This window comes from Phalacrocorax aristotelis, chromosome 8, assembly GCF_949628215.1.
Source record: "Phalacrocorax aristotelis chromosome 8, bGulAri2.1, whole genome shotgun sequence".
In the NCBI taxonomy this organism is placed as follows: domain Eukaryota; kingdom Metazoa; phylum Chordata; class Aves; order Suliformes; family Phalacrocoracidae; genus Phalacrocorax; species Phalacrocorax aristotelis.
In genome coordinates, this window is record NC_134283.1 from 1677414 (window position 1) to 1694336 (window position 16923).

General features: G+C 44.3%; 1 protein-coding gene across 2 annotated transcripts in view; it reads right to left on the reverse strand.

Moving 5' to 3' along the window:
• SPG7 (SPG7 matrix AAA peptidase subunit, paraplegin) overlaps positions 1 to 16923 on the reverse strand; it is a 41629-nt gene that overhangs the window by 14208 nt on the left and 10498 nt on the right. For both annotated transcript variants that reach the window (XM_075101149.1, XM_075101148.1), the window contains 7 exons: positions 15749 to 15838; positions 10672 to 10922; positions 9531 to 9670; positions 6799 to 6901; positions 5140 to 5265; positions 4656 to 4818; positions 3701 to 3874 (listed from right to left, as the gene is read on the reverse strand). In XM_075101149.1, the coding sequence (XP_074957250.1) occupies positions 3701 to 3874; positions 4656 to 4818; positions 5140 to 5265; positions 6799 to 6901; positions 9531 to 9670; positions 10672 to 10890 (925 nt within the window). In that variant the 5' untranslated portion in view covers positions 10891 to 10922; positions 15749 to 15838. The remainder of the gene's footprint in view (positions 1 to 3700; positions 3875 to 4655; positions 4819 to 5139; positions 5266 to 6798; positions 6902 to 9530; positions 9671 to 10671; positions 10923 to 15748; positions 15839 to 16923) is intronic.

Genomic DNA, 16923 nt, shown 5'->3' on the forward strand with positions numbered 1-16923 from the left:
AGCCCTTTGTTCAAAAGCCTTTTGGACATCATCTGTGACAGGATCATTGAAACAGGGTCACCTTTGTGAGGGAAGCCTCAGGGAGAGGAGAGGTCTTGTCTGGAGACTTCAGTGTCCTGCGTTTTCGTTCACAAATCGCAGATCAGCCCAGGACTATCAAGCTCCTCTCAAACGCATTCAGAACAGAGGAGGTATTTGGGTCACATTCTTCTTCCGCTTGTTTGCAGTTTGTGAGGGAAGATTTGCTATTCAAACCAGGCACCTGTTTTGACAAAGACCGGAGTACACGTGCCACTCTGGTTTTAAAAACAGCTTTTGTACCTACAGGCTCCTTCCAGTCCCTCCCCTTCTCCCACCAGACCCCTGGTGCTTCCAGAACACGAGGCAAGCTGTCTGAGCAAAGGAAACCAAGGTGACTTGTAGAAAAGAGCACTACAGTGACTCTAAAACCTGCATACCAGAATCACCAAGTATCAAACTGCACATTCATCCCATACAGCTTACCAAAATGGCTTTTTCCTTGGTGTCCTCATCCTTCCTCCTGCCTGCAGAGCAGGTTCCATATCACTCTGACCCTCCTTTTCTTCCTCTACCTTGCCTCTAAGTGATCTCATTTGAACGCACAAATTCAACAATCACCACTGATGACTCATAGATCTACTTCTGTGCACAATTTTTTCTCAAATTAATAGCTAACTTGGTTCCATGGTGTTGCCTTGCAGAACTTCAACCATCAATTTAAGCTAAAGACAGCTAAAACAGAGCTTTCAACCTTTCATTTCAAGGCTTCCTCATTACAAACACACACCACTCCTCCGCTCGTGCTTGGGTAGAACTCTTAGCCTCCTAAAAAACCTTATTCACTATCATCCTGAAACCTATTTTGCCACGATGCACACAGCACCTCAGTGTTCATTTAGGTAACATGCTCAGTTAGATAACATTTCAGTAACACGTGCCAAGATCACTGCTTATGAGTACAAGCCAACAGTACGTCCGTGTTTCTTGTGCTAGCCTGACAGTCCTTGCCAGCTGTCTCCCATCTGACATTGTAAACTCCTTGGGCTGTTTTTTTAGTGTGCGTTTGATAAAGCACTTAGCAAAATGAGACTTAGTACATGATCTGTACGAGACACGAATAAATAATGAGGCAATATAAATTTAAAAATAAACCAGGCAGCACACAGCAAACAAAGAACTATTAAAGTACATACCAAGGATAATATTTACCTTCGAAACTCACTTTCCAATGCAGTTCTAAATTCTGAACTGAAACTCACCAAGAAAACACTCCAGAAACGACACCTAATTTCTTCAGACTGGAAGAAATCAGACATTTTCATTTCTGGTATGGAGATGTGGATTGTACTGCCCACATATTCCTGAACGGACAGATAGGCCTCCGTTTAAGTCCGTGTTAACCTGTTGCCAGCTCACCCTAAAACTGTGTTACTACCGGTCTTTTCTGTTGAGACCATCTACTATACAGATACAGCTGTAAACAGTTATGTTCATCCAAGTATATTTACGTGCTTGGCCAAGTTGCCTAAGTTAGTGCCTGTGCAAAGTCCCAGGGAACTGCAAACACGTATTTATGGTGATTTCTGGTATCTACGTAGCATGATGTGTTTCAAGGGTGTTCCTCTGATAACCAGATTTCTGTCTGCTTATTTAGGACCTACTCAAAGCTTATTCCTCTCCTTCAAAAACTTCACGGCACCTGTGCTGAAGCAGAGAGAAATATCTGTAACAGCAGGACCACCCTACCCTGTGCATACCATGCTGTGCTCCTGCTTACAATTTCTCCTCCTTCTGCAGCAAGGGCAGAGATCCAGAATTACAGATCATCTTGTGCGCAGTACGAAGGAGCATCTACCCTTCACTGAGAGCATTTTTACAAGTCCCAGCTTCTCTCCTGAAAAAGGGAGGGTCGACTCCAGAGCAATCTCCAGAAGGCTCTACTTCAGCAGGGCTGCATCCCCATTTCACTGCAAGCACTCAGTAAAAAAACCAAGCAGTTTCAAACCCTAAGGCCTGGAGAAAGGGGGATGCTTTTAGTGTAGGACAGCTTTTCATTTTTCATATGAAGAGTGTGATGAGACAACAAGTTTCACAGTTACAGTCAAGAGAAAAGGTGTATCTGTCCCACGAAACAGCAGACAAACACTCCCTGATGGGTAGGTAGGTAGTTATTCCTTATCCTGCTCTGCAATAATGAGATTTAGCAACAGAAACATTGCAAGTTGGGTCAGTGCTGCAGGCTCTGACAGAGTTCTGACTAAGAACAGCCAAAGGATTATTCACTTTGGCGCTTGTATGAAAGCATCTGAGAAAAGGGCCGATTCCAGATGCAGTACAGCCAGAAACCATACAGAAGCGTGGCATCAAACAAGAGCTTGTTTGCAAAGCTTATCTCTCCCAGTTTAGATAGGGATCCTATAGTCAGGCAGACAGCCTGAGAATAAGTCAAAGGATGGGAGAATTGATATATTACATTGCTTATGTTCCTCTGGGACAGCTAAGCTTTAAACCTTAACAGGCTTTAAACCACTACCCGTCTCAGACAGAACACAGCAAGCATTCAACAACATTTAATGGCCAGCCGGACCTAAACGTTACCCTCTACAGACAGCAGCGCCCTTGCTGCCGATTCATTTTCTTTTGGTTCCCCAGTACCGTAAATAATTCTTCCCCAATTGCCAGTGGGAAAACATACTCCTGAACTGAAGCCATTTACTACAGTAAGAGTCTTTGGGGTTGCTGCCCTCTGCCAGCCATGATCTCTAATGCACATTTTCTGTCGATTTTATTAGCAGGAGGATGCTCACATGGCTGTTAGTGCAAATTCACTCTGGATGTGACACAACATTGGCTCCAGGGTTTTAAGATTTACTAGATTTAGCCCCAAACCCTTGAAATCTAGACATTTATATAGGCTCTTAAGAGGGTTATCTCCACAGTTTAGTCACAGCACATACTCAGAGGTCTGTCCTAAGCCCAACTACTTCCTTAGGTACTATCAGCTCTGGAGCAGTCCTGCCTAACTCTCCAGGGAGAGATGAAGAGAGATATGCTACGGTGCCTTTAGAAACAGGGACTAATGATGGGGTACATGGGCTCAGACTGGTGCTTGAGGAGATTCCCAAGGGTTCTGCAGGAAAGCCTGGATCAGCATGAAGCAAGTACCGGGTACACAACTTCCAGAAACCCTGTGCTGAACAGCAGCTGCTGCTGCTTCTCCTCTGTACTCAGTGCAGCAGCTGGTGAAGGGGAGAAAGAACTCACTTCAAGTGAGTGATACGACAACCTCTGGAACCAAAGCCAGGCCAGCCTGGCCGGCCATGCTGGTGTCCACATAGGAAAAAAACCATCCTGACTTTCAGGACCACAGCCCCTTCACTAAGCAGCAGCCCGAGACACAGCAAGCACTTGTCATACAGTCTTTTAGCAAGGACATGACCAAGCTGTAGTTCTGGGCTTAGTCCTGAACAGGCGGCAAAGTGCCAGCTAGCCTGGTCCCAGCCTTGTCCCAGGGAGGAGGGGAACGAGATTTGTTTCGATGCAACTGTAATTACTTCAGCAAGAAGAGAACGCTGAAGAGGCATGGCAAGTTCAAGCAGGAAAAGGATGCACAGGCCAACAGCTTGGATCTCTGAGGTGATAAGGGCCCAGCTGCTGAGAGGGAGAGAGAAATACTGACCGTCCATTTCCACCAGCAGCTGGTTTAAGGTCTGTTCCTCCTCAGCATTGGCAAAACCAGATATATTGGTTGAGCGCTTCTTGCCCACGGCATCAATTTCATCGATGTACACAATGCAGGGTGCGCGAGCCTGGGCTTCTCTGAAGAGGCTCCGAACCCTGGCGGCTCCAAGACCTGTAGGGGAAGGGAAGAAATAAGCCTTGTAGCTAAAATTGTCAGGAAAGCTGTAGAGCAACATTACTGGCACCCAAGCTGACACTTGACACCGGTCAGAATATGACAGTCCCTCTATCTCAACACTCCCAGTACAAAGAAACAGCCACAGAACTCATAGGTTTAGTCCTTGGGCACACCTCCTCTTGGAACATGCTCACTTTTAACTGAGCTCCCCAAACTGCAGGGACTCCTACAGCTGCTGTACAAGGAGCTCTGCTCCTGCCTCCCAACATGAACTTCTGCTCCTTCCACAAATCAGAAGCAGAAATATTCAGCATTTTTCAGCACACTGACCCTTGTTGGGTCTCAAGGGATCTAGGACGAAGGAAGAAAAGGAGGAAGATGGAAATCCCAAGGCACAGAGAGGCCATACGTTCCCCATCAGCAGGGAGCAGCAGAAAATCGGCAGTGTTCTCATTCAAGGAAGGAAGCCTCCGTTAGTGGCTTTAGTAATAGGTACAGGGAAGTCAAAGATAATGTTCTGAAGAACCAGGAAGAACCATGGTTGTCGCTGTCAGGAAGAAACAGCTAGCAATTCAGAGGGCATGCATTTTAGGTACTACACAATTAAGTACTCTCTATTACTGAAAACCTTTTATATTTTCAGTAGAAATATCCAACCCATCCTCCCCATTCAAAGACAGGCTAAAACCGTGTCCTTTGCAAGAGGCCCAGCCAGCACCCTTCAACTCCACAACAGACCAAGTCAGCTCCACACCCTCCCTCCCGAGACGCTTACCTCCTATCACCTCCACAAACTCAGAGCCCGCCATGGCCAAAAACGGCACTTGTGCTTCTGTAGCCACGGCCTTGGCCAGCAACGTCTTCCCACAGCCTGGCGGTCCGAGTAGCAAGGCACCCTTGGGCACTTTAGCCCCAAGCTGAAGGTAGCGATCAGGACTCTGCAGGAACACCACAACTCTGTCAGGTCCACAGCTCACATGAAGCACTTGCACAAGAATATGGTCTCCCAGAGCTTCCCCATACTGTTTTCAGCCTGAGCAACTCTGAGCTGGTAATGGGAGCAGCTATATTCCTCTTACAGAACTGGAAATATAGGGATTGAGTAACGGTGCTCACAGCATAAAAAGCTGCCAGTTTATTTAAACAGAGGCTGCTCAGTATCATGAAGGATGAAGAGAAGAATACACCCTCCTCCCCAGGTCAGCCGCCTATCCCCGAATCCGGGTGGCAAGCACTTATTTTGTTCTACTTTTATATACCTTTAAATAGTCCACAAATTCTTTGACTTCCATTTTCGCCTCATGCATTCCCGCTACATCCTTGAAGCCAATCCCTTTTCCAGATTTTCCATCCACAATGGTGAAACGAGCCATCTTCAGCTGGTTCTGTGGAAGGCAGCACAATACTGAAGACGTGCTCGGACTCTGGACAAGGCAATGGTCTGGGAAGGCTGTCCGCCATACTTTGGGAGACAGCACAGCACAGGTACGAGCTGCCCCTAAAAAATGTTACAGTGCCCACCAACACATCGGTGTTTTACTTTGGAAATACATCACAGCTGGATTGCGACTAAAACTTTAGTTATCCACATTTTGTTGGGAGGAGCCAGGATAAACCTGCAGGAACAGTCCCAACACAACCCAGCATAGACTCCATACTGACCAGGCAGCAATACTTATTAAAAACATGCAGAATGCCCAAGACCTTTGGGAAACTTGGGGTCCTCTCCCTGATTTCTAAACACACTGATCCTTAATACACATGGGATAGGTATATTTTGAGGAGTACATGTTGATGGTAAGCAACTGTCAGTGGTAAATAATTACCAATAATGCCTTGCAAATGCATATAAACAGACACTTTGCACCACTGTCCGATGCTGCCACTGGTTCCTACCGCAACACAAACCAGGACAGAACTACAGGTTCTCAAATTTAACAGACGCCACATTTCAGTCTCCTGGTACGTGTTAAGCCACAGTGACAGTCAAAACACGAATTTAGTTAAATGCCTTACTTTTAACTGCTCATTATGTCCTACTGAAAACAGCTACTCAGGAATTTTTTTTTTTCTTTGAGAATAAAGTTTATAGCTCCTCAGGCCTCAAACACCAGCTTATCCAAATGAAGAGTTAAACATGCAAGGCCTAGCTGTCCCCACTTATGCAAGGACAGAAGTCCTTGGATAGTCTAGTCCTCAAGGCCCTCATTACTCAACACCTCTTTAAAATATTCTTCTCCTCTGAGCATCTGCGTCCCTTTGTGTGAAGAGAATCCCAAGGCCAAAAGAGAACTGTGGAGGAGACTGAGTGGGAAATCTAACCAGGGACTGAATTGACCATGTTTTCATCCTCAAATCCCTGCGGTCAATGGGAGTGCACCCCAGGCTGACTTCTATAGTTTCATCAGCTGATCCAGGCGAGGGTGGAAGAAGGGAGGAGGAGATTTGACTGATGTTGCAAGTGAGGCATGTGGCATGAGTGGAACAGGCCAACACATAATGAAATCCAGAATCTGAACATATTTTATAAATTGAGAACTCATTTTGCAGAAAGCAGCAATTCCTACTTCTGGCTGTATGGGAAGCATATTGGCAGGACCCAGTGAAAAACACCATCTGCAGCTGCAACTCATTAACAAGCTTTGAAAACAGCAGAGCAAACTGGACTGCAAATTCACTGAGCTCAGCCCTTCCTGCCATTGGGGAAAGAAAGGGCCTCAGCTAAGGCCAGTTACTGTACAATCTAGTCAGATGATCAGGGCAGGAAAAGATGCAAGATGTGTCAAGACTGGAGAGTCCTTGGCGCCAATTAATCCTCATTCTGCATTGACTTTGCTGGGGAAAAGGGAGGAGGCTGGGCCAGCACAAGGCAAGACTACCACAGGCTGTAAAACAACATCAAAATCCAGGATACTCACAAAGGCGTTGAATCCTCCCGCCCGGCTTGCAACCCTAATAAGGCGGAAGATGCTCCACAACATGGACACAGCCACAAGTGTCACTATCAGGGAAATGATATCACTAAAAGGACAAAAGCAAGACAGGTACAAATTGAGGCAATCGGTCACAACTTGATAAATACTACTCAGAGTAACTATTTTCAGTATTTTAAAGGTCCTGACATTTAGGCTACAAGTGCAGCAATGAGCAGACATGACTAAGAAAAATGGAGCCTTTCCAATTTTTTTTTTAGATATAGATATATATAAACCCCAACAATTACCTAACCCAAAAAGTTAAGCAGAGGACACTGGCAAATACTGCTTACAGCCGTGGAAGACATTTGACCTCACCATCCCCTTCAGAGGCATTCCTACTTATAAAACAAATGGGACGGACCTTCAGGCAGTCAAATCACAGCCGGAGCAGAATCCGGTGGGGCTGGCAGTCCATCCAGAGGGAGCTCACTGCAGATGACCTGCGCCCAGCAACACTAGGGAGATTCCAACTCCCCTAATCCTGGCAGAAATCCTGCTGCGGGTCTCCCATTAAGAGGCTGCTCTACCTAGTCTGGTTAGCCCTCCCTGGTCAAGTCTCCCAGAACTCCTTTATGTCAGAAGGAAGTGCTACAGCAACCAACATCACCGGTTTTCTGGATCCTTTGCAAAACCAATTGCATTAGGAGGGAGATGCGGAGCAGAGATGACACTGCAGGTCTAATACAGTTACAAGACAAACACTCTGAGGACAAATATCCCGTGAGCTCTAAACAAAGGATGCTTTCAATAGGAGGAAAAATGATCCTATGTCAGATGACGGGTTGAGATTTGTGGGACCCTGTTCTGCTTCACATGCCTGTGAAATCATCTGGTCTCGCCACACTTCTGTGTCTTATCTTTAGGAATGTGTGTTCCATCTCTCAGAGAGGGATGATTTACTGAAGCAAGGGGACCAGCATGTGCTATATACCCAGCTGCACTTGTTTCTTCTCGGTGAGAGAGCCTAGGCAACGCTGGAAACTGGAAGTCACCTTCTATCTGTCAACTATACAAACAAGATTAATTCTGAAAGCCATCAAGTGCCCGCATCCCAGAGTAAACTGAATCCAAGCTGCAAGTGCTCTGTACCTCACAGGTTCAAACGCTGGACCAAGACTCTGAATTCTCCAGACATTCATCAATTCTCCTGAGAGACTTCAGACCCTACAGTATCCCTTAAAGAAATAATATCTTTTCAAGGGCAGGGGAAGCAGCTTGTGTTGGTGGCTGACTAACTGTTCAGTCTACTCTTCCTGTCATACACAAGTTTGAAAAAAATGGCAAGCTCTGAATTTCAAGTAAAGGTCTCACGCTGCATGATCAGTTTAAAAAGTTTACCTTCATATAAACCATGTATTAAAAACGTGCAAATGCTGTTCAGATGACAAGTTACTAGACAAAACCCAGTCCAGGTATCTGCTCACGTACGAACATGACATTTGTTTCACATTTTGGCAAGGTGTCTGGGAGGAAGAATTACACACACTGGCCATCCCCATCTACAGTTGGGAAGCCACCCTGCTCCACGCCCTGCAAGTTACTGAGCGCAGATGACGTGCTCCGCGCGGTGCACAAGGAAGTGACCAGGCCGTCTCGGCAGGTAACTGACAGGACTTCTGCACTACATCTCTTTGTTACTAATTTAGAGTAAGCAACTAGCCGAGAGCTCTTCAAATGCTGGAGCCTCTCCCCACGCTTATGGAAAGCATCTTTCTACACCAGTGTAATGGCCATCAGCAATGGCAGTGGACTTGTTCAAGCCCACTGAGCGAGCCTGACAGGCCTGTTTTGTGCTCTGGACCCTGGAAACCCTGTTTTGCCAAAACAAGCTGCCGGTCTTAACAGAAGGGCAAATAAGCCACCTCACAGCAAATGACCACTGAACATAATTACATCATATGAAAGCACAGAATAAAATCCAGCCAGTGCCTTCTAGTCTTTTTGACAGATCTTCCCTCTTCTTGCTCATTACAGCTTATTTCAGAATTAAAAGCTTATTTTGGTTTTTTTTTGAGCAAAGGACCTTGGTTTCAGGTATCCGAAAAGGGCTGCAAGTTTAATAGACGTACTCCTCTGATGGAGATTTTGTATGCTAGCATCAAAGCTGCTCGGCTCAGTATGTGGCTCACAGCTGGAGCGAGCACCAGCACAGGCTGTCCTCTGATCTACAGCTGCTGGAGAAGCAGGCCAAAACTAGGTGTTTATTTTTACAGACTGAACAACCACCACGGGCCTTCCTCAAAGTGCTTTAATGGGGGAAGGCTTACTGCACCACCAGCATTCTCCACAGACCAGGGTGTAACATCACTTGTTGAGTCAGGACTTCTATCACTACTCTGCACTTGGATGATTGATTATAAGGCCAAAAAGTGCTCAGCTGTGCAAGAATGCACAGCAACCGACAGAGACTTTCCTCAGACTTGCTGACACTGACCCGAAACATTTTGGTCTGCTGCATGCTGCGGTTCCAGACACCTCCTTGGGACTCCTGCTTTTGAAACATTAAGGTACATCGAGAGCATGCCTATTTCTGAAAGGTGGGGTAAGTGCTCTGAAACTGGGGCTTTTTTTGTTCTATATTTATAACATTCAGTTGAAAGGCACTTTCCTCTCCAAGGGAGGGATGCCATCACCAATAAAAGATCAACAGTAAGCACAAATTTCTATCATACTTTCCGTAAAAGCCGGGATGTTTGTAGGAAACAGGGATTCTCTCTCTCTCATCAATATTCAGCTCATCCTCCGCAGCTCTCAGCTTCTCTTCAAATTTGTCAATGTTTGCCACCCGCATTGTGTACAACAGGGTAACGTTCTGGGGACAGGCAATCAAAAGCAGTAGATCAGTATTGCAGGATAAGGACACAGCAACGAGCAGAAGCTCTCAAGTCAGATTAAAGCTAGCCTTATGTTACATCCTTTGACACTGCATCAACGAACTCATGAGCAGGTAACTGACGCTAGGGCTCCAAATGAGCCTAGGAACACCTCTAGTCTTTTCAGCACCTTACGAAAGCGTAAAAGTTGAGAACTAAGTCTCAGCTCTCTAGAAACGAGATGAGATGCAACAGCTTTATAGGCAAGCTGAAGGATGGAGTTAGCATTATAAACCCAGTTGTACTGATACCTTCAGCTCTGACAAAATTTGGACTTATAGATGGAAAGCTATGTCACTGGGAAGGAGGCGTCTTGTGCCCCACTCAGACTTCCTGGATCTTGTTTCTGCATCTTTGTCAGAAATTAATTTCATCCAGCAGTTTGCAAATGGATCGTAAGTCACTGAACAAAGTGGGATGTGTCCAAGAACAAGTATTTAAATCTCTCAAGCCAGTTTGTAAGGATTCTTAGTGGCAACTCCTGGAAGTCAGCATGTGATCAAACTTTGCTTTGCTTCCATTTTGGAAGCTTTAGGAAGGAAGTCTGATGGAGCTTGACAGAACACCTGAAACTAAAATCCAACTAGGAGAAAATTTTTGAAACAAGATCTAGTAATAGGAGTTCACAAACTTCTAGACACCTTCTTATGTATCAGACTGAGCCAGTAAGAAAAAACTATTGAATTTTTCCAGTTTTAGACATATGTAAGATTTTCTTCCAGGCCATTATTAATTATTTTTTTACAATTTAAAACCAAAGCCTTAGTTTCCAGGTTGATATGAATAACAGAAGTCTCCTGAACCTCAGACAGAAGAAGGAGAAAAATTAAAGAAGAGCAAATTTACCAGCTAGAGTTTTACCAAACATATATTCATTAATTCAATTCTTTTCAACAGTGTAATCTAAGATCATTCATTCCAATCGCAGAAAGTCACTCACAACTTGTCCATGCGGAGATCCTCCTGGGTGCAGATAAACTTCCACAATATCGCTCTCCGGCACCACTTCGATTCTCTGGACCTCCCCCTTTGACAGCATCTCGTTCACAAAGTAGTTCCAGGAAATGTTGGTCCCTTCTCTGTTGTCTGTGACCATGAATCGAAACATCAGCACTATGAATGTTATGATGAGGAGTGCCCGTAAGCGTTCAAGATGCATCTGATTTTCCCTTTTCTTGCGCTTCTCATCCTCTTTAGGAAAAAAGAAAAGATTATCAGAGAAGAAGGATATGAGCATGTAATTGCAGAGCTTTCTGACCCAAAGAAGGGACAAATAAATGACAGACAAAAAGGCACCTGTGAGGGCTTTTTTTTTTTTTGTCATATGTTTGGTTTCTCCTGAAGTACTAGACTCAGGAGCAGTACCTAAACTCACATTGCACAGGCAATTTTCTGGCCTGGCTCACAAAGGAGGTTTTGTGACTCGCCAAGGTTACACAAGTGAGTCAGTTTTTTGGATTGCATGACATTCCCAGACCTTTGTAGCTTCTTGACTGTCAGACCACAGGGCCGCAGCTGTACACACGGAACAGCACCAGGTCAAAAGCTTGGTTACAAAAGCACAAGCGCTCAGATGTAAAATTAACAGTTGCCTGGAAGGAGGCAAGTCTTGCATCCTGCTAGCCAGCAAAAAATCTGCTTGCATCACATTGCTACGGCTATATTCAGCTGTTCCCCAATGTCCCCAACACCACACAGCGGGGCACTTTGTATGCAGAGATGATGATGGACGATCACCTCTTCCGCTTTAAATGTTGCTTTGGTAAGAGGAGGAATTGAAGATTCAGTGAGCCAAAGCAAGCCCCTCACTTCCAGAAGTTATTGATCATGTAGAAAGACAGACAGCAATCTCAGACCTATTCTGAAGAGCTCTGATCAGCATTTCTTGTTTTAAGGCAGTCTAATCCTGGTCCAAGAGACTTCAGGTGGCCATAGTCCACTAGACCCATTACAATCCCACCAAACGGCATTCTATTCTAAAGTTAGAGACTATCTCACTTGCCTGGCCTAATACGGCTATAGGCCCAATAAAGCCATCAGACCCTTGCTGCTAAAAATCAAACCTCAAGAATGACTATAGCCCACTTCTATACAACATGGTTCTACCCTGCCTAGTCCTCAGGCTGCTGCTAACATATCCACCGGGAAGTATTAGGAGTGAGTAAACCCGGTCATGGTGTCACTGGTAAATCACACAGCACAGTATTATAGAAGATAATTGCTTCCTGGTGAGCTCCTGGTCTGCTGGCATCCTGCGCCACGGACCAACAACATTTCTACTACCTAAGAAAATACCTGCATTTGCAGTAAATCTGAAATAGCACAGCAGACCTGACACGCGGCTCACCTATGCATATATATGTACACGCCAAATGAGTCTCACTGCCTTAAAATTGCAGACTTTCTCCCATGCTACACAGCTAACCTCATGTTTAAAAAGGTTTGATAACTTGTCCCCATTAAGGACCTGAATCAAAGAGGGATTCACACGCTAGTTGTGCTTTCCTCCACGTTTTACTGTACTAGTGACATGCTGAAGTGATGACATGAGAAAAAGGGATGGTTTACTTCAAGTATTTGCCACCAAACAGTTTTTTTCAGACTCCCGACACTTTTTGCACCGCACAGGCAAATTTAAAATTCTGTGGCATGAGAAGGACTGCCACAGCACAGCTCAATGTCAACTACTAGCTAGTGTTACAGTTGTTAAGATGACAACAAATATCTCCTCCTCTTTCCAGTCACGTGTGGATGTTCTCGATATATAATTTAGCACTTGTTCTTGATATACAATTTAACATCAGCAGCAACATGGTGTATATAAATACTATTCTACACCCAGATACAAATTAATTCTGCGCCACTGGACTGCTCGTGCATCTGCCTGCTGCAGCCCAGATTAGATTTATTTGCAAATTGGTAACAAATGTTCTGACACTAGCATTTATCACTAGCCACCAATTAGATCCTACACACACTGCAACAAAACCAAGGGACAAAATTATGACCCAGTCAGATGCTAAAAAAAGTACTCTGTCCTTCAGATATGCAGCATCATTTTTTACTCCTTTCTAGCTCTGCTCCATGTTGAACAGTAAAGGCTTGTTCCTAAATAGAAACAATGCAGCTTTTCAGAGAAGGTCATAATTTCAAAAGACAGTGACAAGCTCAGACACTGCATCCAGCCCATCCACTTTGTTCTTCAATGCCATCTCCTCACTTCTGGGTTATCTGATAGATCCAGCTTTATTAGAACAAAGCAATTCATCACAAAGCTGCAGGGTGACATCCGCTACGGTCTTATTAAAGAAAATTAGAATATAGTACGATAGAGGCCTTAGTCTGGGCAATATCCTGAAAAGCTGAGCAAGTTCTAAATGAAAAAAATTCCATGGAGAAAAGAAACAACTCTATAAAAGTGAGTACTGACAGAAAGAAAGTCCGTCTATTGCGACACAAGTTCCTTGGAGATGTCAGAGTCAACTACTGCTAAAGCACTTTTCTGTATTAAATTTCAGACAAAGTGAGGAGGCATATAATATGTTCTAAAGCACACATAACTGAGGGTACTATTACACAAAGATCACCACAGGGTAAAAACTGGCCATGAGATACCTTGACACAAACAGCTTCTCCAGTTTCGAGGAATTAGGCTTGTCTAGGACCTTTAACCTACAGCTGAATAATTTCAGGAAAAAATCCACCATTTCTAGAAAGCAAGAAGACAACACAAAGCTTTCCTCTGCTCTACATTTAAGAACAAAATCAACCTATTTCTAAGCTTAAGTGAAGCATGACTATCTTTACAGTATAACATTCTTATTGCACCATAAGCTACCCCACAATATTCAGTAAATGAGATCCAGTAACGGCATGTGACACTTGCAAGCAACAGCTGTGGGAATACTTCCAGCTTTTTAGTCTCAAAAAGCCTCCATGAAGCAATGATTTGCCATTAACCCCAAATCTGAACTCTCCGATTAAAATCTTGAAAGGGCTGCAGTGACAGTTTGAAGAGTTCTTTTTAATAATTACTGCAGAGACGAGTATTCCCCTGGAGACATGGGGTAGCATTCCACCTCCCTAAGTCAAGCTATCCATTAATCACAGGAGAAGAGAGGCCACCGAACACAGCATGTTACTGTTTACTAATTTTAACAGCTACCATACTTCTTCAAGGCGCTGTGCTCACAGTCACCCTGCATGGTCTCGCAAACACCGAGGGCCCCAACTTCTGAGCTGTGGCTTCCTTAACAAAGGCTCTCCGATACCTGCACTCGCATCGCATTGAAGACTTCAGCCCAGTTAAATGGAACAGGCAAGACCACTGCTCTCGCCTTACAGAGATTGCATGCAATGACACGGGTCAGGCTAGAGGTCAGCAGCAGCTGACTGCTTTTACTTCAAAAGTTAAGTCCGAGAGGATTCTACCATCACGTTTAAGCACAACAGAGGAAAAGCCAAGGTATTACATTAGCTGATGACACCTAGGTAAAAGTTTATCGTATAATTTATGACATTATATTACAACCTGTGTGGCTTAAACATGATGCTGAGCACCTTCCAACTCACAGTACAAAGGTCTGGAGCCCGCCATCTATGGAGGGTTTACCCCGCCCTCCCTCAAGGCTCCAGGACACAAGCAGCACAGCAGATAGCCTTATAAACTCTCTTAAGACACCAGCAGCCTCTGCAAGCATCAACTAATGTCACAAAACGAAGAAAATGATCAGGTCTTTGTTACGCTTCCACAAGTGTTACTGACAAGACAAAGGAACAAGACCTTCACCTGGGCCAATTCTGACATCTTCCTTAAAGTGCCCCACCAGGCCCGAAGACACAGGACGTGACATCAGCTGCAGGACCTCACAGCTAAAAATCTGTATCACAGAGTCTGAAAGCATGTGTTACCCAGAGCCTAGAAAATCTTTGCATGCACTTCAGTTCTTGGGAGGCTGGAGGGAAAGAGCACATACAGACCAGCAAAGAATTTTCTTTACAGAAGCGGAAGAGTCAAATTACACTTTCCAAAGAGAATGCAGCTGTTGTCAATCTACAAATAGCAGGAAGTTGACAACAATACCAAGGCTTGAAGGGACACCCACAAATCCACTCACATTTGAAAAATGTTTGGTGAAAACTTACTGGTGGAAGATAGCAGTGCCTCCTATGAGGATCAGAACGCTGCCTCTCGCCACTTACACAAGGTTTTTCTCTAGTACACAGAAGTTATTCCCCTGCACCCCCACCTCCATTTCTGTCATTAGATTCGGCACCTCCTTAAGCTTAAGGTACAGAGAGGGCACTCCTCGACTTCTCAACATAATCTGGCACACCACACAGATCCCTAGGTTCCAGAACACATTTAGTGAGATAAAACTCATTTGCAAAAAGTCTTATACCGTGGGATGCCTGGGGCTTAGGCAGTGTAAGACACGCAAAAACCAGTACCTAGGAATACCGATTTAAAAAAAAAAGGAAAAATTCTGAGCAAGTGCCATTAGTAACACAGGTAAGAACTCTTTAAGGAATCTGTTTTTAACTTTGAGCTCTGTAAATCACTAGCAGTAAAGACACATCCACAATGAAGGTAAACGAAATAAGAAAAAAAAAACCAGAATCCAGCATAAACTCCCATTAACAAAATTCAGTTCTTTATTGGGTCAAAATGCACTACAACAAAACCTCCAAATCAAAACCCACTAAATGCTACTATTCACCTTTGTAAAGCTGCAAAGCTAAGGCAAACATCCATGAAATTATTTGTATAGGATGCAAAGCAGCACAGAAAGAGATGAGTATCATGACCCATCTTTAGCCTTAGTATTTCATCATCTAAGCTAAAATACCCCTTCAGACTTGTTCTTAGCCACGGGCTTGTAGAGGCGGTAGGTTACCGGTAGAGGTTTACAGTTCCCAGAGACAGAAGCATGAAGGTGGATCTTCCGCGCTGTCCACCCTTACCCCTCACACACACACGGTTTGTTTCGTTAAATATCTTTTTGGCACATACATACCCTCGTCCTCCTGCTGAGATTTCTTTTTGAATCCTCCATTCTTCTGGTTACTCCCTTGAGAGCTTGAAGTAGTAAAATAGTAAGTGCTACCTGCAGGCAAGCAGAGGGAAGTAGTTACTACCAGAAGACCTCAGAGACGGGGGTGGGGAGGGGGGACTGGGGATGGCAGAAATACACGTGAGCTCCAAATGCACGGGAAGCTAAGCTCCACATCTACCTGAGCACACAGCTTCGTTCATGTGCCAAGGAAATGGGGCAGGCTTGCCAGAAGGAGTAATGGGAGGGACAGATTCCTTCAGTTTCCTTATATATTTTTTTTGACAATCCAATTGAAATATGGCTTTGTTCAGAGATCATTTTAATGGAGCAAAGAAAATTATTTGGAGAAATTTCTTCAGTGCTGAAACACGTACACACTTCCTGAGACATAAAACCATAGTTAACACTGGCACTGTCAGTTAAGAACAGCCTCACATTAGGGACTGTAAATGCTTATTAAAGGAAATACATGTGCTAGAGTTAAACACGGGTTTCTCAGCAAATGCTGTTAGGATGCTCTAATAAAAGCCAAGAAAGTAAGGCTACAAACAGTAAGACTCACAGCTGCTGCTACAAAACAATAAGCAAAGGCTTTTCCTACCAGGAAAATGCAAAAAGTTCAGAAGCAAGACAACTGACTTGAGGACAGCAGTTTCCACTTCCCATTGTCTTTCACAAAGGCTCCAGAAAACAGAGTAAACTCCGAAACTAGACTACTTGTCCATGGCTAGTTCTACTAGAGGATACACTGCCATTGGAAAGATTATGCATATATTTTCATTTTAACTTCAAAAAACCACCCTCTTAAAGGTAAAGCACCCCAAGCTCACAAGGCCCACACTGGCCAGAATAGCTGCGACCGGTTTTGTTCAAACCTCAAAGGCATCAGCAAACTCATCTTTCCAATTGGAAGAGGGTAGCAAGAAGAAAAATTGCCTTTGTTTTACCTTTCTGTGCTTTTGCTTTAAGAATTCAGATAATATTTTCTAATGTGCACTTTTAACTTGTTCCAGTGCAAGGCTTTCAGCAAGGCCATACGATGCCATTTCTGACAAAGGTGAACGACATTTTCATCTTAGGCTTTGCTAATGAGGCAGAGGAAGATTCTCTAAAGTCTGCAGTTTTTAAATTAGCTT